Genomic DNA, 25,792 nt, shown 5'->3' with positions numbered 1-25,792 from the left:
ACCGAACTACCAGTATTCAGCGATTTTACCCGGGCTGCGCCCACTTTATTGACGTATGCATCCACAAGATACTGCCAACACGTTACACATGCGGAAAATCACGAAAACACCTATACAGTCAGTCCGCTTACCGGGATTCGAAAATGGACCGAACTACCAGATTTAACGCTTTATTCACGCATGCATACAGAAGATAGTGCATAAACGATACACATGTGTAAAATCAAGAAAACACCCATGGAGTCAGCCCGTTCGCCGGGATCGAAAGTTGGACCGAACTACCAGCGTTCTTCGGTTTTACACGAATATGCATCCAGAAGGCTCTGCATACACGATACACATGCGGATTTTTATATATCATTCTAAAAAATAACTTAAGATTGATTTGCAACCCTTGGTATAAATAAAGATATTTTTACTAAAGAATTAATATTATTTTCAGACTTTTTACTGTCGCACTAGATGTAGAAGCTGGACAATTTGAATATTTCATCTAGCCTCTTCATTTAATGATTTAATGTATTTTTACTCCTCCGAAATATTTTAATGACAAATTTATGCATTCATTTACAATGTTTATCAGATAATATCAAATCAATATGTATATCTGGTGTTACCAAAGGTTTTATTATCCTTAGCATTTTTTATATGTACTATAATTTTCTTAGTAAAAGTGCTGTATGCAAACAATTACATACTGGCAATGAAAATTTTGAGATTGTGCCAGTAAAAAAAAAAAAAAAATCGCTAAATCTTCTTAGCACTGATGAGACATCCAATATGCATATATTTTCGATGAGGCTTATAGGTACAGGTATCAACACTGCATAGAATCGACACCAATTCTAGTTACGAACATATAAGCAAAAGATAAAATCAAATTTTTATAATGACATAATAATAGGTAAGAGAATTAATGCATATTTGCCCCAGTAATACAACTAAGATAGAATATGTTTGAGATAATAAATATAGTTGCATCTTTAAATAACTATGCAAAATCTTATTTCTTGCAACTAAAAGGCTGTGTATTCATGTATTATTCTTATTCTACTAAATGTTCTACATGTTCTTATTCTACTAAATAAAAGCTTGTTATAAATAAAACAGGAATACATAAACAATCTAATAAATTACTGAACTGATCCAAATTCACTTTCCTTGCCTTTATTTACTAACCTGAATATCTGTATACACATGTCTGTGCACGCTGTTTAATTTACTCCAAAGTTATTTAGTTATATGCAATCATATTTTGAATAATGGCTGAGAAATGAAATTACCTAAAAGTCTCTCCCCTATCAATATTTATCACTGAACAAATACTTGGGTACATTACAGAACAACAGATTTTTTCGAAAAAGATACATGTGCCCGTTTGATACTTCAAGTGAGAAAAAATACTTTCATCATTAGCTAATTTTCACCATGTAGAATTTTTTTTAGGCTACTTTAAAAACTTTTTATTACTAATACTTACTTCAAAACGAACACTGCTATAAAAGATAAGAAAAAAAAAACATTTAACTGTGCTCAGCAAGTGACAATGGTATGTATATCATTCTATAAGAAATTGTTTGGTGCATGCTATTCTATAGTGGAAAAGATTTGATATCTGTAATAATTTTTATACTATTACTCATACCAGATCATCATAACTATTTTCTGAACTGGAAATTTTTTGTGCTAATTATCCTGAACCACTGTAAACAGTTCTAAATAGTTTAACAGGAAATGACTCACACAGAAATTTCAGCATTACTAGAATATGAAATTCAAAGTTCATCATTAACGTTAAAATAATTAACTTTTATTTTTATATGTGTCATTCTATAAATTTTCATTTAAATCATTGCTAACATAAACTGAAGCACAATTTAAATTTTTTCAGGTAAAATATGCATAAAAGCATAATTGTATATGTATATGTATTAATAATATTTAAGAGATTAATGAGCTATAATGATTTATACTTCAATACACAGATATGCATGTTTACTTTCGAAGAACACACATACACATTTATATGTATGATACACGAGAAAGAAATTTTGCATATATAAAGAAAACTTTTCTTACGAGAAAAAATGTAATGAGTTTTTTTAAAATTTTAGAACGCACGTTCATATAATGTCCAACTTTCTTTTCAATTCCAAATACGCGAATCCACCCTCTTCTTCGTTTTGCTATAGTGTACTAGAAATTTTGTTATCTCGTTCGATATTTTTCGAACCAAGAATGCGATGAAAGCTAACTCAGGTTCCTTGCAAGCTCGTGATTTACACTCGTGTACACAACAAAACGTACTTCTTTCTAAGTTATACATATGACCACAACAATAAAAAATAAAACGTTTAATTACTTTTCGATCACAACACGCTTCACAAACTACGTAGCATTGTCAAACGTAAATACCGACTTTTAATGTTTCCACCTTTTAGCCACTAGATGGGGTATCAGAGCGCTGGAATCGCGGATACATCCTCGATTCACTTGAAAGCATGCCGTAGTAGCGTAAGTGCGGTAAGTCGACTTCTGTTTACTCTAGGTGAAAGTAGAGCTACTAGAGATACCTTTATAGTAGCCTTAGGTGAAAGTAGTCGATATTTCCATGACGTCAAAAATTCAAAATGTCAGGTAGGGTTTGGAAATGCGCGTCCGGGTTCGAATCCAAGGGAACGCAGGGATGCAAATTGTTTTTCTTTTCACAGGAGGCAATGGTGGTCCATAAATTAGGAACCTCCGTAGTAAAGTAGTCCACCGCTTTCGGCCTTTCAGAGACTGAAACTTGATCAAGACATGACTCCTACAGGTACTTCATATATACCTTTTCAAAGTATTCCTGCAATGTCCTCTGGCGTTTCACCTATGGACTATTGAGACTTTAGACTCTTGAAACGAATATTCCTTCTAAGCGGAAACCCCCTACTACTTATAGAATCTGGAAAACAATGAATGAAGAATGGAAATCAATACCCCTAGAAATTTTACGGAAAACCCTTCGATTATGGAAATCGCGATGCAGACTTACAGTTCAGAGGAAGAAAAAAAAAAAGCTGTCACATCGGAGATTTAAAACGATACTCTTGACGTTTAGGACATTATTTAATTGGCTCCTAAATCGTTCTAAAATGTGTAAACACTTTCTTTATATCCTTATAAGACGAAGAAGAGGCAATATGAACAGCCTCATAAAATTAAGCGTAAGATTTATTCAACGGGCTAAAGAATATAACCGTTTTGAGAGAATTCGTGGATGCAACATAAACATGTATTTGTAATCGAATATTTCAGATATTTTGAATTGATCAACACGAGTATTAAGATGGAATATTATTCACTGAATTTTATTTAAGAAAAACTCTCATCAAAGCTGAAATGGGTCTTTTTGGTAAAAGTAACGAGAAGTCTCCTAAAGATCAGGTGGGTAAACGTACAAACTGCCATAGCGGTTTAGTACACACTTCGACCTGAATTATGTTTTAAAATTTCTGGTATATGAAATACGTAATGAAACTCGTTCTGTTGCATTTGGTATGCTGTGTATTTTCTGGTAAACTGTCATTCTTTTATCAGAGGGGGTAAAAGGCTTTCTGTTTTATTTCAGTTGTTAAGCACGGTATTAAATACTTAAGGTTTAAATTTTACGCTGGAGAGAAATATGGAACAGATGGAGTAATAATAAAAAATGTCCAGACCTAATAAGTCCACTCATGGCCGAATAGTTAAGATTATTGAATTTCATTAAGACATGAAATTAATTCATTTCTCAGAAAATAAATCTTACTTCTGAAGTGAATGTAAGGTTAAAGGAACCTTGCATTTACTTCTGGAACTTTGTAACCAGAGCTATTTTATGTTTGGGATCTTTACTGTCTCTTTCCCCATCCGTTTTTCCACCACAATCCAAATGAGGTTTTCAGTTTGTAAAACAAGGCGTATTTTGCCTTTCCGGGGCATATTACTAGGTTGCTAGATACGATAAGATTTTTAGTTTTCCGTCTTCCATATTATAATTGCTGATAGTTGAATTCCACGCCGCTTAAGTTTTGATCCAACTTCGCATTAAACTGATTTGTGTAGCCTTTAGCTACTAGTTTATTTGAATTTAAATTTTACATTTGAACTTGATTGTTATCTTAAGTTATCTTGCTACAAATGGCTGACTGAATCGTAAGTACAAAGTATGCCTTCTGTTCTTATTTAGTAGTTTTAAAAAAGGATCTTTTACACCATTCTCATGATTCATTTGTTACTTTAGACGTGATAATTTGCTTAATGTCTACCTAACAGTTAATTACACTATATTATTGCAAAGAATATATCTAAACTTTATAACAATTACATTTAAAGACATTGAAATTAGTACTTAAGTACTTGCCATGTAGTCAAGCTTTCATATATATAAACTCTAATTACAAAAAATTCAGATTTCTGTTAGATTAAATGTCTAAGTAATGTACAAAAGTTGCATAAAATTTAAAAAAACAGGTCAACAGTTATGTCAACATACTATATATCTGGGGGGTGGGTGGGTTCAGGGGGGGAGTGGAGTTTATAATATGCAGAGTTGGCATTTAGAAAAGTATCAAGAATCGCTGATGTAATATTAAAAGCATCAGATATTTAAAGAATGATACTTAAAAGTTTTGTTTTTATATTGTTTTTTCCTAAGGCAAAAGTAACTTTAATTAAAAAAAACTTGCAATTTATCCTTTCCGCCATCAAAGCTCTGATACCTATTAAATTCGTTAACGTTATGTGGGCAAAAATGGTGGCATGTGTTGTAGCTCAGTATTCAGGGTTATCATAACTTTTCGTTTATTGCTCCCAAAAAGTCGGCAAAAAAATTCTCTCCAAAAAGGACTAATACTAAAGCTGTGTCGTATTTTCTGGTAAACTGTCATTCGTTTATCAGAGGAGGTAAAGGGCTTGCTGGTATAAAAAAATACTTAAGGTTTAAATTTTAGGAACTACTCTTGGCTGATCTTTGGAATATGGTAACAGGTAGTTTGGCGACATTTTAGAGGCGATAAAGGTTACTACCTAGGACTTAAGGAATAATGTGAGAAGTACTCGGTTCCGATTACGCATTATTTTGTGTGAGGGAAATGAGAGATCATGAGATATGTCATGTGACATTAATGGACGAATCACTGTTCTTTAATCGGAAAAAGGGGTATATTTGTAAAAATGTCTGCTGTACTTTATAGTAGTAGTTTCATTCTATGTTCTGTGAAACAGTGTTGTTTAATATTTCGAGCCCATGGCCGTATATAAAGTAAATCCGAAATTTTTATTACGTTTATGTGTAATTGAAAAGAATTGCTTAATTGCGGATAAGTATGAATGTCCAATATGTGGGAGGGAAATGAGATTGTGTGAAAGGAAGGATATTACAGATAGTTTGAATGGCAGTGCAAGAAACCTGGTGAAAATGGACATTTTGTGATCCGCCATGCACTCTGAATTCTGTAGAAGATTAGGTAAGTTAGTATTTTTAATTAATTGAGGATATTATTTTTATGCATTTTTCTAAATGTAAGGAGTAAATAAATTAATATGGTATTATTGGAAAATTGTTATTAGCAATGATTTAGTTTAAAATAATTAGGATTGTAAGCTAATTTGGTTGATCTTTACAATATGGTAACTGGTAGTTTGGCAACATTTTGGAGGCGATAAAGGTTACTACCTGGGACTTTGGTAATAATGTGAGCAGTACTCAGTTCCGATTACGCATTATTTTGCGTGAGGAAAATGAGAGATCATGGGATATGTCATGTGATATTAATGGACGAATTACGGTTCTTTAATCGGAAAAGGGGGGAAATCGGGAAAAAATCTGGAAATTTTGTATTTAGCTTTATTCTGTGTTGTGTGAAACAGTGTTGGTTAATTTTTGGATCCCATGGCCCTAACTAAAGTGAATTCGAAATGGGTATTTAGGCATTGTGATAAAGAGAAGTCTGCTTTTTATTTAGTGGAGGAAGTATGGAGGAAAAATTCGCAGAAAAAATCTTTCAATAATTTTATTGAATGAATTAGAAAAGTATATCCGCCACGTAATCAAGATTCTGAAGAAGATTAGGTAAGTTAGTATTTTTAATTATTTGAGGATATTATTTTTATGCATTGTTCTAAATGTAAGGTGGAAAGGAATTTGGTATTATTATGAAAATTGTTATTAGCAATGATTTAGTTTAAAGTAATTAGGATTGTAAGGTAATTTTTATTAATTTAATGTATGTGCTCATTTATATTTTAAGTAGTGTTTTTGAATTTAATGATATTTTAATGAAATGATAGTTATTTTGTGAATTTTATGTTTGTAGGAATTTGGTATACGTTTAAGTTGAAGTAAACGTGCATGGAAATAATTTAAATATCTGACACTAAGTATTTGTAATGGTTGCGGTATGAATTCGTCGGTGACGTTTATAATATAATAGATGATTTAGAGGTAAAAGTTTTTGGATATTTTATTTAATATGTGGAAATGTTCATATTTGGAAAGGGTAAATACTTTTTCGCGATCAGGTAATTTCATATATGTTCTTTTTACCGGGTTTAAAGATTGAGGAAATTGTCATGTATTTTCGTGAAAATTTTCTAATTTATGAGAAAAAAGCAGTGTACATGGATATAGTGAAGAGTGTGCGCAATGCCATTTTTGTGCAATTCTGGGATCTTTTTTTAAGTAAAAATAAGTCGACGTGTACATGGTTTAGTGATATTTTAATTAAATGATAGTTATTTTGTGAATTTTATGTTTGTAGGAATTTGGTATAAGTTTAAGTTGAAGTAAACGTGCATGGAAAATATTTGATACTAAGTATTTGTAATGCTTGCGGTATGAATTCGTTGGTGACGTGTATAATGTAATAGATGATTTAGAGGTAAAAGTTTTTGGATATTTTATTTATTTTATATGTGGAAATGTTCATATTTGGAAAGGATAAATACTTTTTCACGATAAGGTAATTTCATATATGTCCTTTTTACTTGGTTTAAAGATTCAGAAAATTGTCATGCATTTTCGTGAAATTTTTCTAATTTATGAGAAAAAAGCAGTGTACATGGATATAGTGAAGAGAGTGCGCAATGCCATTTTTGTGCAATTCTGGAATGTTTTTTTAAGTAAAAAAATAAGTCGACGTGTACATGGTTTATGTGTATGTGTTATTTTGAAAAACGCGTAAGGAGTATGGTATTGTGCACTTTTTCCCAATTTTGCAGTGAATATTTGTCATGATTAAGCAGTTTTGTTTGATAAAATTTCTAGCATAAGTGTAATTCGGCTAGTAGATTGTTGGAAGAAGTGTTCAGTAGATAAATAGAAAAGAAACATGTCAATACTTCATGAAGACAAAATGGTAGCGGGGGAAAAAAATAGAGGGTTGCTGTAGGAGAGTTGGTTGCCAAATTTTCGCCAAAAAATCGCCGAGTTACCATAATGTAAAGATCAACCGCTAATTTTTATTAATTTAATGTATGTGCTTATTTATATTTTAAGTAGTGTTTTTTAATTTAATTATATTTTAATTTAATGATCCTGATTTTGAGAGTTATATGTTTGTAGTATTTTGGAATACGTTTGAGTAGAAGTAAATGTGCATGGAAAGAATTTAAGTATTTGACACTAAGTATTTGTAATCATTTTTAATGTTTTGTTATAAATTCGTTGGTGATGTTTATAATAGATAATTTAGAGGTAAACGTTTTTGGATATTTTATTTATTTTATACGTACAAATGTCCATTCTTGGAAAGGGTATATACTTTTTCGCGATCAGTTAATTTCATATATGTCTTTTTTACCGAATTTAAAGATTCACAAAATTTTCAACATTTTCATGAAATTTTTCTAATTTATGAGAAAAAAGCAGTGTACATGGATATAGTGAAGAGTGTGCGCGATGTCATTTTTGTGCAATTCTGGGATGTTTTTTGGCTGATCTTTGGAATATGGTAACTGGTAGTTTGGCGACATTTTGGAGGCAATAAAGGTTACTACCTAGGACTTTGGTAATAATGTAAGAAGCACTCAGTTTCGATTACGCATTATTTTGTGTGAGGGAAATGAGAGGTCATGAGATATGTCATGTGACATTAATGGACGAATTACAGTTGTTTAATCGGAAAAGGGGGAAAATCTGGAAATTTCGTATTTAGCTATATTCTGTGTTGTGTGAAACGTGACATTAATGGACGAATTACAGTTCTTTAATCGGAAAAGGGGGTTAATTTGGAAAAGCTTCATTGTGTGTTGTGTGAAATAGTGTTCGTTAATTTTCGGATTGCATGGCACTATGTAAAGTGAATTCTAAATTTTTAATGCATTTATTTGATAATAATAATAAGTTGAGATTGTGTGAAAGGAAGGATATTACAAGTTTAAATGGTGGTGCAAGAAATATGGTGAAAATGGACATTTTGTGAAAAGGAGTGTAAGGAAGGGTACGTGGTTTGCTGAAAGTAGTTTGAGTATAGGTGAAATTTTATTAATTTCTTATTACTTGGTGAATAGACTTCCAGTTGACTGTTGGATTTAGGATTTAGAAATTAACAGTAGTACTGCAGCGACGTAATGAAGATTCTGAAGAAGATTAGGTAAGTTAGTATTTTTAATCATTTGAGGATATTATTTTTATGCATTGTTCTAAATGTAAGAGAGTAAATAAATTAATATGATGATATTGGAAAATTGTTATTAGCAATGATTTAGTTTAAAGTAATTAGGATTGTAATCTAATTTTTATTAATTTAATGTATGTGCTTATTTATATTTTAAGTAGTGTTTTTTAATTTAATTATATTTTAATTTAATGATCGTGATTTGAGTTATATGTTTTGGAATATGTTTGAGTAGTATACGTTGAGTATTTTATGCATTTTCGTGAAATTTTTCTAATTTATGAGAAAAAAGCAGTGTGCATGGATATAGTGAAGAGTGTGCGCAATGCCATTTTTGTGCAATTCTGGGATTTTTTTTAAAGTAAAAATAAGTCGACGTGTACATGGTTTAGTGATATTTTAATTAAATGATAGTTATTTTGTGAATTTTATGTTTGTAGGAATTTGGTATACGTTTTAGTTGAAGTAAACGTGCATGGAAATAATTTAAATATTTGACACTAAGTATTTGTAATGTTTGCGGTATGAATTCGTTGGTGACATTTATAATATAATAGATAATTTAGAGGTAAAAGTGTTTGGATATTTTATTTATTTTATACGTGGAAATGTTCATATTTGGAAAGGGTATATACTTTTTCACGATAAGGTAATTTCATGTATGTCCTTTTTACTTGGTTTAAAGATTCAGAAAATTGTCATGCATTTTCGTGAAATTTTTCTAATTTATGAGAAAAAAGGAGTGTACATGGATATGGTGAAGAGAGTGCGCAATGCCATTTTTGTGCAATTCTGGAATGTTTTTTTAAGTAAAAAAATAAGTCGACGTGTACATGGTTTATGTGTATGTGTTATTTTGAAAAACGCGTAAGGAGTATGGTATTGTGCACTTTTTCCCAATTTTGCAGTGAATATTTGTCATGATTAAGCAGTTTTGTTTGATAAAATTTCTAGTATAAGTGTAATTCGGCTAGTAGATTGTTGGAAAAAGTGTTCAGTAAATAAAAAGAAAAGAAACATGTCTTTACTTCGTGAAGACAAAATGGCGGCGGAAAAAAAAAATAGAAAATTGCTGTAGCAGAGTTGGTCGCCAAATTTTCGCCAAAAAATCGCCAAGTTACCATAATCCAAAGATCAACCGTTTTTTTAAGTAAAAATAAGTCGACGTGTACATGGTTTAATTATATTTTAATTAAATGGTAGTTATTTTGTGAATTATATGTTTGTAGCAATTTGGTATATGTTTGAGTGGAAGCAAACGTGCATGGAAATAATTTAAATATTTGACACTAAGTATTTGTAACCATTTTTAATGTTTTGTTATGAATTCGTTCGTGACGTTTATAATAGATAATTTAGAGGTAAAAGTTTTTGGATATTTTATTTATATTATACGTGGAAATGTTCATCCTTGGATAGGGTATATACTTTTTCGCGATCAGGTAATTTCATATATGTGCTTTTTACCGAGTTTAAAGATTCACAAAATTTTCCTGCATTTTCGTGCAAATTTTTGTAATTTATAAGAAAATAGCAGTGTAGATGGATAAAGTCAAGAGTGTGCGCAATGCCGTTTTTGTGCAATTCTGGGATGTTTTTTTAAGTAAAAATAAGTCGACGTGTACATGGTTACTGTGTATGTGCAATTTTGAAAAACGGGGCAAGGAGTTTGCGATTCTTCACTTTTTCCAATTTTGCAGTTAATATTTGTCATGATTAAGCAGTTTTGTTCCATAAAATTTCTAGCATAAGTGTAATTCGGCTAGCAGATTGTTGGAAAAAGTGTTGAGTAAATAAAAAGAAAAGAAACATGTCTTTACTTCGTGTAGACAAAATGGCGGTGAAAAAAAAAACGGGGTTGCTGTAGCAGAGTTCGTCGCCAAAAAATCGCCAAGTTACCATAATCCAAAGATCATCCCTACTCTTATATGCGCGCTCAAGTCGCCAAATTTCTTCCCAAACATTTTTGGGGAGAAACTCCACGGTGCCATATTACTATCGAAATTTTTTGTCTGCATTTCGAACTTTAAGCCTGAAATGTCTCCAAGAACGCGGTTTTCACACATGCAAAAACCACATTTTGAACACACAGTTTAAGCTAAAAATCCAAAACAAAAACAAAAAATTTAGATAGCAAAAACGTTAAGTTTCTAATCAAAAATATTTGACAAGAATCCATGTACACAGTGATATGTTTTAACTCAAAAAAACAAAATTCCAAATTTATAATGAATAAATATATTAATGTAAACTGTATATTTTACGAAAAAATTTCTAATTTGTATTTGACGTGTAAATATAGCATTTTAGAAATGCCTACAGTGAATAGTGATGCAAACGTTAATGCAATAGATGGTTTTAATGAGGCATCTTTGAATTTTAATCTTTTAGGTAGTCGGGTAAAATGTAATAAAGTAAAGGTAATAATAATGGTACAGGTGTTAATGTATTAAATGCAATTGAAAATATATTTTCGTGTACAACTAATGGTGCAACAACTGGCTAACAACACTAATAGTCAAAATTTTAGAAGAAAGTCATGAGATAATACAATATTTGAATTGTTGTTGTTGTGTCCATATGACAATAGAACAGTGGTTGCCAGGGCCTACTTCAAAGATAGATTGGACTTCTATTTTCCATTCCCATCAATCCACATGAGAGGACTTTCGCTTCGCCGCATATTTTGTGCCGCCATCCCACATCGACACTATACATTTACAAACATCCGTGTCTTCTCCGGGATTCCAACCTGGACCCTTCAGTACTGTAGTAGGCTCAACTAACCACTACACCGTTTGGTGGACGACAAATATCTGAATTCTTAACTGTAATATAGACACAGAAGAAGCTCTGATGGAAAATGGAGCAGGCTTGAGTGTACTGCACTTTTATTAAAATGCTTCTTTAAATTATATGAGAGATGGTTTGTTACTATTTTTGTATAGTCCTAATATGCAAGTAAAATATATTTAATGCAAAACAAGTATTTTTATGGACTATTTTGTAATTTGTATTAATTGGGATTTTATGGTTCACTGTAGTTCCTCTAAGTGTAATTTTTGGTCTCGTGATGTTCACAAAAGAAATTGTTTTAATTTATGATAGTGCTTTAATGGTGTTTTATGATGATGATTTTAATTTATGATATTTAGGTTGAAATACATTCATATTTTATTTTTTTAGGTTCGTGAATGGACATCTGCCTTAAGAAAAGAAGGTTATCAATTAGATCGACAGATAAGAGGTAGATATCATTTTTCTATTATAATTCATTATTTGTTCACTTAGGAATAAAATATGTTAAGATTCAAATATTCACTTTAAAATCATATTTTGGCAAGACTGCATATTTTTATCATTCAAGTTTCCCAGTTTATATAAAGGCCATTTAAAGGGAAAGAGACTATGTTGTGCAGTTATTATATTTTGTTTTGATACTCAGTATGCCACACCTGTGGCTAGCATAGCTAGAGGAGGGGCACTTCATCCCTAGTGGTACATTTTTTATACATCACTTTTCACATGGAACATTTAATTTATAGCGGTTAGTCATATGGATCGTCAAGGTTCGGAATTGCATACTGAATTCAAATGTGAAGAAAGGTATTTTTTACTCGAAGTAAAATATTCAAAGAAATCACTATGAGATTTTAAGCATTACATACCCTTATTGTAACTTTTTCATTCCACTAAAATTTTTGAATGAAAATTACAAATAGCAACTAAATTATGATGACTGTGACATTAATAAAGAATTCTTTGTTAACAGAATTTGAAATGTATCTTTCAAGCACTTTCTTTCTGTTATAAAGCACCTTTATTTCCATAGCAGTAATGGAAATAAAATTATTGAAATTGTATTTCAAGAGCTCTGTTTCCAATATTGCTAGAGAAAATAAAACAGGAATGGGGAAGGGTGGCCCATTTGAATTTTTGCTGTTTATTCTAAAATGCAATATTTGGAATTTGTAAAGCTAGTGGGAACGTTCTTCATAATTGCAGTAAGTATTGAAGTTTTTGAATAAAGCTTTCTAAATAAAAATCATTTAGGAAATATTTTAGAACTATAAATGTTTATTTTGTGTTGAATAAGTCTTGGTAAAAGTATAGTATAGAGTACCCCTTGGCGATTTTTGGCGGTACATGGATACCGATTTTGTGCAATTCTTTGACTCATTATTTTAGCTTGCGAAGCGGTGATTTTTGTGCCAAAAATCGTCGCTACACAAAGCCAAAATAACAAGACAAACAATTGCACAAACTCGGTATCCATGTACACATCGACTTATTTTGACTTAAAAAAAAATCACCGAATTGCACAAAAATGCCATTGCGCACTCTTTTAACTTTATCCATGTACACGTCGACCTATTTTCACTTTAAAAAAAATCCCAGAATTGCACAAACTTGCATTGCGCATTTCCTTTACTTTGTCCATGTACACATCGATATATTTTCACTTAAAAAGTCAATCGAGCACCAAATTCTACAATATAGGCAAACAAAAATACATAATCTCAATAAAATACATTTTAAACCAAACAATAAAATAACATAAAAAAGGAAAAACATGTTATACATCTAAGCACTACCAAAAGCAAATATTCACTTACCCTATTTAGAAGTTACTTCGTCTTTAGTCTGTGGCACACATCATTCCTTAACAGCATCCGAAAATTATCTGAACTCGAATCCGTATATCGACGTCGCCACATAAATTCACAAAAATCCGAGTCAAAAATATCCTGCATAGTTCCCGACTGTCGATGACACTTTTTTCGAAAATCTCTCTTTACCACACCCCACATGCCTTCAATATTATTTATATGAGCTCCTGTTTCTGGATCTTTAAACGTGAGTGCATGATTTACAGAAAGGTGAACGAACCCATGATCAGAAAGAAAATTATAGGACGTCCAACAGTCAGATATAATAGTTGTACCTGACAAAATATTTCTTTCAATTACATCCAATAAAGTTTCTTTCCTTCTATCCTCAACTACTTCAAAAAAACACCTTCCCGTCCCTCGTTCTATTCCACCAAACACCCACTTTCCCACCACTCGTTTACCTCTATTATACTTCCACTTTCCAAATTTACTTTTATCTATTTCAACAATTCCCGCACCCCCAATCTTTTCACCTTTCCGAAGACAAATATCCACGCATAAATCTCTACAAAAATTTTTCCAAGCCATTACCGTCTTATTATTGTTAATATTCAATTCCGTCTTGATGATTTTCGAGTTCGCTTCGTACACCCAGAGCCACGTAAAAATCAAAATATCAATCATACTCAAATGACTTTTTTCAAACCAGGTACTCTTTCTGATTGAACGTTTCACATAGTGACCATCTGAACCTTTCTTCCTACAAACCCATTCAAATCCATCTAAACAGTTCTTACGTTCGACTAGACGCATATCATTCCTACATACAGGACACTTATAATGGCTACTAAGTAAACCTTCATTTACACACCAGTCAATTAAATTTCTTTTCCCCTTTCGCTGCAAATTGTACAGAAACTTCAAATTAATCTTACGACATTCGGCCATTCTACCGTCTAAAGAATCAAACCAACACACACCACAAAAATGCTTACAAAACATCCCATGATTCAAAATTTCCCAGAATCATGCACCTGAGTTACGTCACAATAGGGTTTCCATACCATTCAACTACTCAGGATACTATAAATCAAACAATTTGGCGATAAATCAAACGACAACTTCACCATAATACAAGGGGTACCTTAAAGTCTACTCTACCCAGAATCTTTGTATACTGTCTACTTGATTACAACTGAAGTTTTCAAGTAACCGATAGTTTCGAGAACCAAATAATAATACACCCTGCTCTTTTTTACACGTGCCATGTTTACATAGGTTCCTTAGAAAACCATGGAAAAAAAAAAAAAAATACATGCAACATATGGTAAATTTGGGAATATATTCCACAACTTTAAAAAAGTCCTATGAGATGAAAGCTCTAAATATTTTCCCAAACTACCGTGCAAAAAAAAAGTGATAATGTAATCCCTATTATATATTTATAAAAAAGCAATTAATTTTTATTACAAAAATACAGTGAAAATTCAGTCTCTAAGTACATATAAAAAATTAAATTGAAATTAGGAATAAAAATCAGTTTCGCAACTATTCATTGCTACGTGCTGATAAACGTGCACGTTTATTACGAACTGGATCAAAAATGCTATCAGTAGATATGTCTGATACGTCTAGCACAGCTCCCGGGTTTGATTCAAATGGAAAATTTTGTTTATTATTAACGACTTCTGTTGTTACGAAGTCTGTTAGACTGTCTTTTTTTTTTTTTTTTTTTTTGTTTCTTAAGTTTCTTATATAATTCTCAATATCTAGCTACACAAAACTTAAGATTATGTTGAAATTTTAATGCACACTCCACGTAAGTGTCATGAGTAAGAAAATGTTGTTTCATACTTGTAGCGAATTTCAAGCCATCGCGAATTAAATCAACTGTTAATAGCTGAACTTCACCATTGACTTTGTCATTATCGACCTCTTTATTATCATAAACTTTCATAAATTCAATCAAATCATCCTCATTCAAAAAGGGCTTTCTCGCATCAATTCTTCGATGTCAGCCATTTGCATGTTGTCAAAACTTTTGCTACTAGTTGCGTTTGATAGAGTTATAATTTCAGAACACAGAGCTGATTTTTGTATTACAAAGCGGTTAGAGTAGATTGAAAGGTGCTTCTTGTATTATTGCAAAGTTATTTTATTTTTGCCAAGTTGTTTCATTTATGGTAATCTGAGTAGATTAACTGCGAAAGTTATAAGGAATGATTTTTTTCTCATGAAAATAACAACAAATATCAGATTAAGCATTTATAACATAAATTTACATTGAAAATAAAAAAAAAATGCTCTTACCTGAGGAAAAAGCGAGTATTGCGTTCACGCAACGTCAGCGGAATAAGGCTACGGATGTTTAGTGACTAGGATTGTACTCGTGCGATGTTTCCTTTGAGTGGAGCACTGGAATACTTTTTAGCTGTATAATGTTTTATAAATGTATAAATCACTTTACTTGTAATTAATTTAATATTAAAATATACATTATATTTCTTTTACAAATACAAATTATTTCATTTGAAAGATTTAAGCATGAAAAGCTTCACTGCAATCATGATGTAAAGCTACATTACATACTTTGCATCTATAAACAGTCTGGCTATGGGACTCTTTACAACAAAGTCTTTTGTTATCATCAGACTTTACGATAAAATGTGTACCATCTCCATGCAGTGGTTTTTTTAATGCTGAATTTACTAGGTAATTACTAGGTTGAAATTAGAAAATTGCAACCAGAAAACTATTTGATGTGTTTTCGTGATATTTATAATGACGAGGAATTTGATTTAAATTATATCAAAGATGGAGTACATCGAGATGAAATACTACATTTAGTAAGGAATTATAAGCCGAATAAAATAAAAACATCTGCCCTGAAGATGAAGATAGTGCTGACAGATCAACTTCCAGTTCATTGTGCGCCACGACGTTCCCCCCACCACCACCAGAGCAGCGTGAAATTGATAAACATATTTCAGAATGGTTAGAGAATCAAAGGATATGCCTTTATCCATTTTTTGCAGCAATTCCACTTTTTGTTTGATGGACATTAAAACATACTTTCACTTTGTAGATCCTTTGGTAGCTCCAGAATCGGAAATTCTTTTTGACATAATCGAAAGTTCAAGCTTACTTTATAAAATTGCTCCAACAGTCTGCAAAAAATAATAAGCTGGATCCAATTAGAAGATTAAGGAACAACAGAATCTGCAATATTAACTGAAATAGATAATTAGATAATTTTAGCTTAGCTTATACCATTCCTTATACATTAAACGCACATGTGTAAACGTATTATGCACATGCATAAATGCATATGTGCATGCGCAGAAAGTTTGTAGCTTTAAGGTCCGGATTATGGACATCCAGATTAAAGACTTTTAACTGTAGTAGTAAAATGAAATGTAAATGCAAAATTATATACATTAATGTATCCATTCCATCAAAGCTATGTATAAAAGTTACATAAATTCATTTTAAAAAATAATCAGTAACTTCAGTTTTGTTTTTATTGTTAGGAAGAGTACTTCATGTCATAATAAGTCATATCTTCGTAAACATATTCTGATACTCTTTCTTCAAACTGAAAGCTGCATTGTGAAGTATCAGACACATTTAAAATATCTTCTATGGAAGATTTTATGCATTAATTTTCATTAAAATTTCATCATCAAATGCTTTCTCACTGCTATTTTTTATGCACTTCAATATGTCCTCTTCAGTAGGGATCCCTGAGGCCTCAGTCACTATCTATAGATAAATAATCTTGTACTCATTCATTATTCTTTTAATTCTACTTAGTTTTTGAACTACATCCACATTAGTCAGTTCATGATCTTGCCTATCATTGTCACTTGCACTACTATTATCAGTACTAGTATCAAGCTTGGTGATGAAACAAGGTTTTTTGAAGCAATTGCAAATAATTTTTTTCAGTGACCTCATAATTCCATACTTTTGCAAGTTCAGATATGCAGTCACATATCATGAAATAATGCATTTTAACACTTTTTATCACCTCCTGATCCACAGGCTGTAATTTTGCAGTGATATTTGGAGGAAAGAAAAGAACCTTAACATTTTTTATATTTGTCTCTGCTATTTTGAGAGTGAGTGCTGCAGTTGTCTATCACTGCAATTTTTCATTTCTATACAGCCGTATATTTGTCAATATTTTTCAGCTGTTTTTAAAAAATGTCTGAGGTCGTACATGAGTTCTTGTTGAAATCGTAATCTACTTCTAGTGATTTAATACCTCTAAAACATCTTGGATTTTTTACTCTTTTCTATAAGTAAAGGTTTCAGTTTTTCATTTCCTTCCATATTTGCACACAGCTGTACAGTAAATCCAAATTTGCTGTGATTGCTTCTAAAACATTTCTCTTTTTTGAATGTTAATGTTCTCTGCAGTATATGTTGATAAAATAAACAGGTTGTCCTGAAAATCCGTAACTTAATCCTGAGTAAGCAAAGAATGTAGAGCATGAACAGACTATTCAAACACTATGGTTCAGCGAAAAGTTTATTTTCATTATTTTGGCAACCTCCATTGATTTTTCAAATTCTAAAAATAGTAGTTACTGTTTTTCATTCTGAGCTGAGTAAAATGAAGAGTTATTTACGTAAACATGAGTATAAAATTCATGAAAAATCTTTATTAATGTAAGAATAATTTTAGTTTGGAGAATATTAAGAAATTTAACAATGAAATTATGTGTTTAAAGTAACACGGTGCAATTATTTTATGTTATAAAGGTGGGGTGAATAAACTATGTTAATAAAAATGAGCTTCTGATTCAAACTTTGTTATGTGAATGGATTATTATTTCTGGTGACAGCTGACATCTGTAACATGGATTTCGTTGACATTGAGGATATCTTTTGCTTGTATATTTCTACGATTTCTTTCAGTTTTCTTCTCACATCTTCATTAACATCTTTAGTTTCACCACTTATGATTTTTGCAACTATGTAATGACTTTTTTTTAATTTCCCAACCTCCCATTGCTTGTATAAAATTTACTTTGTCCTAAAGCTTTCACAAATTCTGTGGCTTTTTCTAATTTCTTTGGCCCTCATATTGATACATTTTTTTCTCTCACTGTGTGCAACCATTTTAATGTTGTTTCATCAACATCTTCATAAATCCACATTTTCCATTTGAACTGTTGGGATCAAAGTTTGACAGAATTTTGTCCCGATTTTTCAGAGTTAATGTTAAACTATTTTGCAAAGTATTGAATTTTATAGTGTAATGTAGTTAGATTTTTTTTATCTCATTCCTTTGGTAGAAATATTTAATAGTGGAAGTTTTTTTAGAAGTACATTTTATACACTATGAATAAATTTCCTCTTTGTCACTAGAGGCCAGTTTGACCATTTGTTTTAGAAAAACACTTTACACATTCCAAACAAATTTTCTCTTATGTCACAAAAGAGAGTAGTTTGACCCTTTCTTAAACCACAGATGAATAGTTGCACAACACTTCATATATGAATGGCTATACATGAATTTTATAAAGGAAACCACAAAAGATCAGTTGGACTACAACACCAGATGCATATTAATGCATACATACAAGAATTTCTCTGCAGGAGGACTGTTTGACCTTATCTTTAGTGCACTAAAACACAAAACAACAAGTTTTGCAAGCACAATAATATGTATTATTATTTCATAGCTAGATCTTCTTTCAAACATCAATAGTGACCCATTTCAATGAAGGCAGGGAGAAAATTTCTTGTCTTCATTTCTTAGCGTAGCCGTTAAGTGCAGGGAGCAAAACCTGATGTGTTAAATGGACATAGAACCTGTATATATATTTCTCATGTTGCAGCCATCCTTCACTCATAGGTGATGGGACATGATAAATGAATGTTAATTTGTCCGTCAATGTTGATGCCGTAAATGAATGTTAATTTGTCCGTCAATGTTGATGCCGTAAATGGATGTTATGTCTGTCAATATAGGATCAAGCTTTGATTGCCCATTAGCTTGATCATCCATCCAATGAATGCATCATGAAACAGTTGAATTGTATAATGGTTCAGTAAACGTGTTTCTGTTTCTCCAAAAACATTCACAAATGGATTATAAAATGCAGGATTGTCATCTGAAATAAGCACATGTATTTTGAAATTACATCTCTTTTTTATTTCCATAAAATGTTTCAGCTATTGTTCTAGAGGAATACGTTATAGCAACTGAAAAGCCTTCGTGACTAGCATCATTTTTCATCAAAGTTGTTATCTGATAACCATATTGGTTTGTACTATGTGTAAAATCAATCGTTATCATATTGCTCTTATATAATTATAATAATTTTAATTGGGCATGATTCACATTTATTAATTAAAGGATACTTGGCCTTCTACCAGTTTTTAAATCAAAACAAAATTTTCTTCTTCCTTTAGTATTTGATTAATGCATATGTCAATTGATATAATATCATTGTGAATGGAAGATGTCATCTTCATTTATTCTATAGTCTAGGCATATGCTGGGCAGATCATTCCGATGGGTTAAACTCATATACTCAGTTGCAGAGTAATTTTTCCTAAGACTATTAAAAAAAATGTGATTTAGGTGCATCAAGCTTCATATGACCTGCTAATCTCATTTTATCATTTTAAGAAAGTGGTACTTGTCTAATTTCACATTTACATCCAACATGAACTGGCTGGTATTGTACCTGGGTCTTGAACAGTTCTTTTATATGCTGCAATGAGGGTTTTTTTTTTTTTTTTTTTTTTTTTTTTTTAAGTAAGCGCCATTTAAAAGTAAAAACCAAACAAAAAAAAAATTTCAAAAATAAAATTTATTTTCAGATTTTACATACATTTCTCTTTTTTTCAACATAGTTGCCAAGTTTGTTTAAAGAATTATCATACCTTAGAACTAGATTTTGAATACCCTCTTCATAGAAACTTGCTGTCGGCTCTGGTAACAAAGAGATCACAGCCGTTTTCATGTCCTAGACTAGACACTTCAGGAAATTCATTTGAAAGAGTGCTTATGGTGAAGCATCTGTTCTCAAGAATTTTTGCTTCCACTCAAGCCAACATATCGTCTGTGATCACAGATGGCTGACTGGAGCAGGACTCATTATGGATGTTGTCATGGCCAGCTTTGAAGTCTCCGACCCACTTACGCACTTTGCCTTCACTTACGGCAGTAGCTCCGTAAATTACACAAATCTGCCAGTAAATGCCTGCAGTAGACAGGTTTCTTGCTGACAAAAAATGTATAACTTAACGTACCTTGAACAGGATGGACAATGCGATAATCTTGAACATTTTAAAGAAACAGAACAGACCGTACAGGCTACCTACACTGCTGCAACTAAGCACAGTTGATTGCAAGGAATGCCAGGATACGACACAAGCACTCGTTGCCACCTGCGCAACACGTATTAGTGTATACAACAAAACGGCCTATACTTAAAAAACATGCTTTTCTTATTTTCTCTGAACAATCATTTTGCACATCGTATCCTTCTTTGGTCAGAAACTCCACTTCTGTGACTATAAAATCTCCCATAGCAAAGTGCTTGTCCTCATATTTTTTAGAAAAATGACATTATGTTTGCCTTTCAATTTCAGCCTTTTCTATTTCAAAATCTTCAACAAAATAAAATTCATTTTCTTGGAATGACAAAGTAGTATGAGGATGATTTGATTTGAAGTGGAAATGCAAATCTGTCATGTGCATAAATTTTTTATTGCAAATGCTACATACTACATTCTGCCTATATTCTTTGTATTGAACTAGATCAGATGGATGGAAATTTCTTATATGCTGATATAGTTCTTCCCCCCCCCCCAGGAAGACAAGCTGGTAATGCGAGCATTTATTTTTAGATGCATACTTATGTAACAACTGCATATAGGCTTCCAGATTATTTATGTTACCAAAAGTCTCTGTCCAAACATTGCATTTTTTCTTGCGCATGAGTTCATGAAGGCTAAAGAAGCATGAAACTTTCTTACAGGCTTGTATAGATTTTTCTGAGCACTAAAAGTGTGCTAACATTCAGAGCATGAGTTCAAATATGTAGACATATTATACCTTAATCTACTATTAATGAAAAAGTCTGAAGAGTTCTGAAAAGAACATTTTTATTATTGTAGTTATTAATCACATTGACAGTAGCTATGCTAATTCAAATGAAATAAGAAATTCTGGTGCAAAACTACGGTAGGTTTACCATCACTTGTTGGTGATAAAAACATATGACACAGGCACAGTTTAGTCAAAAACTTTTCTCGCAAGGAGCTGTTCACACCCATCAGTTTTGAGACGCTCGTCTAATGTACCATATGACTGTTGTAAGACAGAAAAGATGGCTCTGACATATTAGTGCAACCACCTTAGTAAAAGTTACCAAATTTTCAGAATGCATTAAAATGGCAACCACGTGCCTAACAGATGTTCAGTTTTAATGAGCAGTATCGCCATTTTTATGGGCATTATTTTTTTTATTCCAAGTTCCAAGCTCTTCGTAGACAAACTGTGATTTTATTATCTTAAACTCAATTTTAAAATATGCATTTGTGGAATTTGTTTACAATAGAAGAAACTGAGGTAAAAATTTGAAGGAATACAGTATTTTGCCAAAAATTTCTAAGGGAACTACTGCTTTGAATCTGTTCTTTTAAAGCAAATTGCCATGAAGTTCTAGCCAGGACAATAGAAACAAAAGCTCACTTAAGTAGTTTAATTTAGGTGATAAATACATAATTAAAATGGGAAACGTGTATGTAATAAATAATTTTGTGCAATTAAAAGTTATCATTCTCTTTCTTCTGTAATAAAACTCATGAAACTATGCTACAGTGGTTGCACTAATATGTTAATACCAAAAAAGACAGTTTCAAACTCCACAATCTTCTCACCAGAATCATGTCTTCCTCTTATGTCTATTTAGAATAACTTTGCTGTCTCTTCTAGGCTTACATTTCCCAGAGTTAGGTGAGATGTGGGTGATAAAATATCATGTAGTAAACCAGCATATCTACATTTGTACAGTTTTCATCTGTAAGAAAAAATATACTCATGGTGTTGCAAAGCCAAACTTACATCCTCAAAAAAAGGAAATTAATGACTTTGTGAGATTTAGGAGAAAAAACAATGCTGGACTGAATGAAAATTAAGATATTGCAGTTTAAATACTTCGATGTGTTAAAATAAGTGAAAATTATCATCTTCCTAGGTGAACTGAAGCAGTAGAAAGATGCTGCATTTTCCGAGATGTATGTGATCAACACATTTTTGTTTATGAACACCTGACATAGTAGTTTTCCATTGATAATTGCATACTTATACGCATCATTAAGTCTGTATTTATTTCTTTAAGTAATATCTCTGTGTATCAAATTCGTTTCAAGTTTAATCTTCGTCTGAACTGTTTCTTCCGAGTTTAATATTAGAGCTTGCATGAGAAAGAAAGCTAGAGGTTAATTTTCAAGTAGAATAAATAGCTTTGATAACTCTGACAGTTAGGTTGGCTGAAATGAAGTGTCCGGTTTATGTCAAATTTGGTGATTTCATTGCTAGATAATAGTTTTAATCCAATTATCTTGCTTTCTTCATTGTTAGGAAATGATTTTATTGTGGTAACACTTTTTTGATAATGCAAATCTCTGTGATTCTGGGATATATCTCTTTCAGTCACACCTTTTTTTTTTAATTATATTTTTATTTTATTTTTAAGATATGTTATTTTTAAAATTGTATCTTTTTAAATGGGGAAAATAGGATCCCTATTTTGCTTTCATTACATTGGAGTGTTCGTTGTTTCAGCTTTTCTTGGGTGAATGTGATAACAGGTGAAAGGGCTGATTTAGGTTTGTTTTTCTCCAAGGTGGAATGAAAGAGAAAAATGTCTGTGCTACAATGGTGCTTGGGAATGGATTAGTTGGGAACAAGGTTGAATGTTCTAAGTGCAGTGATGACATGTATTTGGTGATAGTATTTGTATATAAACGTTTAATTTTTAAGTTTGAATTTTTAGCAACATTACTGTTTTTCTTGATTATACACTCATGTCCATAAATTAAGGATAATTTGGTGTCAAGCGGAAATCGAATGCTAAAATAAATATATCACCTGTAAAATCACTACACACATCTTCAAGAATCATATGCAAATTTCAGGAAGTAACCAGATGACACCGATGGTACGTCACAATGACGAGAGTGTAAGAGACTGATATATAAGGAATACAGGCAAAGAAGTAAAATTGTTCGCAGGTGCTTTATAAGCATTTCAGTGCTATAACCGAATAGTTATAACACAAAGGATGCACTTGGATTATTTTTTACGTGGTAGAATTATCGGCCGTCTGGAATGTGGGCGTACCCAACTAGAAGTATCAGACAAACTTGGAATTGCCCAGAGTGTCATCTCTAGGCTATGACAACGATTCCAAGATGATGGTAATGTGAGTAGACGTTACAGCACAGGTCGCCCCAGAGTTACAACGCCGGATGAGGACCGGTATTTGGCAGTTACTGCCAAAAGAAACAGGTGGAGCATAGCCTCAGACCTGTCTCGTCAGCTGTCTTCAGCCACTGGTACGACAATTTCAAGGCAGACCGTGTACAGACGTTTAGGGCAGATTGGTCTATATGCTCGTAGACCTGTCAGATGCATTCCACTTACTACAACTCACTGTCGCCTGCGGTTAGCCTGAAGTAGAGAGCATGCATTGTGGACACCGCAACAATGGGCTTGTGTGATGTTTTCCGATGAGTCCAGGTTTAGCTTGCACTCTGATTCTCGCCGGAATTTCATATGGAGAGCTCCAGGTACCCGTTACCACCAAGAAAACATCATTGAACAACACCGTTACGGTGGTGCAGGAGTGCTCGTTTGGGGTGGAATTATTCTGGGTTCCATAACTGACCTACATGTTCAAATTGGAACCATGACAAGCCAAATCTATCGGGACGTCATTCTGGAACAACATGTACGTTTATTTCGGGGCGCCATAGGCGCACAATTTGTGTTTATGGATGACAACGCACGTCCTCACCGTGCAAACATCGTAAGCAAATGCCTTCAATCGGAGGATATCACCCGTGTGGACTGGCCAGCATTCTCACCTGAACTGAATCCAGTAGAGCACGTGAGGGACATGCTTGGCTGACGAGTTGCAGCCCGTCAACCTCCTCCTACATGTCTACAGGAACTTCGGAGAGCATTGCTTTTTGAGTGTTGTAATATCCCCCAAGATCAGATCGATAATTTGATACTCAGCATGCCTAGGCATTGTACGGACTGTATTGCATCGTCTGGGAGACATACAATGTATTAACAATCATACCAACCATGTAATATTGGTTTTTTGTAAATAGGTTTTTTTTTTTTTTTTTTTTTTTTTTTTGTAATTTGCTCCAGGGAGAAAAAATCGCTAATTTTTTTTAATAATATCAAACATATAGCATCTTTTTTTGCTCTTTACCCTTTGTTTAATAAATAAGCTTTACAAATAAGTCAAATTTGTTTTGCTTCTAACTCTTCCTTTGACTGATTTTGCATTATCCTTAATTTATGGACATGAGTGTAAAAGATTGAGTTTGTATCTGGCATCAGTAGAGAAGGTTATGGTTTTGGAGAATATGGTAGTTCTTGCTATGGTAAAGCTTATTTAATAAAGTTTTTTTATGCATTAATTTTTAATGTTTCATTTTGAAGTATAGAAAATGTAACTGTTAGAAATCATCAACAATTGAGCATGATTGTTCCCCTCTGGTGATTAATTTATTACTGATTTGTGGGAGAGGTAAATCTGATTTATATGATAACTTGTGATTATAAATATAGTATATAGTGTGATAGATTTGACTTGCATAAAAAATTAACTGATGATAATTACCTCACATGGATGTATATATTCAAAAGTGTATTAAGAAGTCTGAAAATATGGAGAAGTGTCATCGAAGCTAATGAACCACAAAACCATGTACAGGAGACAATGTTAATTATGAAAGTGAAATGAAAACTTGGGAGGTATGGGATGATGATAATGCAATAGTAAGAAATGTAATGAATCAATCTGTGCCTGCTCCATGAGCATTAAAATGTGTGAATGAAAAGAATGCAAAGAAGCTGTTTGAGAAAATAAAAGACAAAACAGTGGCAAAAACAGAAGATATTCAAATGAAATGCAGAATAAAATTAGCTCAAATAAAAATGTAGAAAGATGCATTCGTAGATGATTGATTACATGAATAGAGCTGGGATTCTGAAAAATATTCAAGTGGGGAATAAAACGAAAGGTAAAGAATTAATTTACGTAATGTTAGAAAGATTTAAATTCGAATTTGATGTCGAAATCATTAAAAAAACAGAAAAAAGGATATGGCTACAAGTTGACAAGCATTAAAAGGAACTGAAGGAAAAAATAAACAGAGATTAAAAGAAATAGAACTAGGTTCTAAAGCAAATGAAAACTGGAAAAAATCAAAATAGCAGTAAAGAAGATGCAGTAACTGCAAAAAATTAGGACACTTATCAAAAGAATTTCA

At 32.2% G+C, this 25,792-nt stretch overlaps 1 protein-coding gene across 1 annotated transcript in view; it reads left to right on the top strand.

Moving 5' to 3' along the window:
* The first annotated feature begins 3,228 nt into the window (after positions 1–3,228).
* The window catches only part of Vps24 (vacuolar protein sorting 24), a 48,646-nt gene continuing 26,082 nt past the window's right edge, over positions 3,229–25,792 (top strand). The window contains exons 1-2 of the mRNA XM_035375472.2: positions 3,229–3,423; positions 11,823–11,883. Of these exons, the coding sequence (XP_035231363.1) occupies positions 3,379–3,423; positions 11,823–11,883 (106 nt within the window). The 5' untranslated portion in view covers positions 3,229–3,378. The remainder of the gene's footprint in view (positions 3,424–11,822; positions 11,884–25,792) is intronic.

Source organism: Stegodyphus dumicola, chromosome X2 (genome assembly GCF_044657685.1).
Source record: "Stegodyphus dumicola isolate Sdum_Otavi_A_Nest chromosome X2, ASM4465768v1".
In the NCBI taxonomy this organism is placed as follows: domain Eukaryota; kingdom Metazoa; phylum Arthropoda; class Arachnida; order Araneae; family Eresidae; genus Stegodyphus; species Stegodyphus dumicola.
This window is presented reverse-complemented; position numbering and strand designations above follow the sequence as displayed.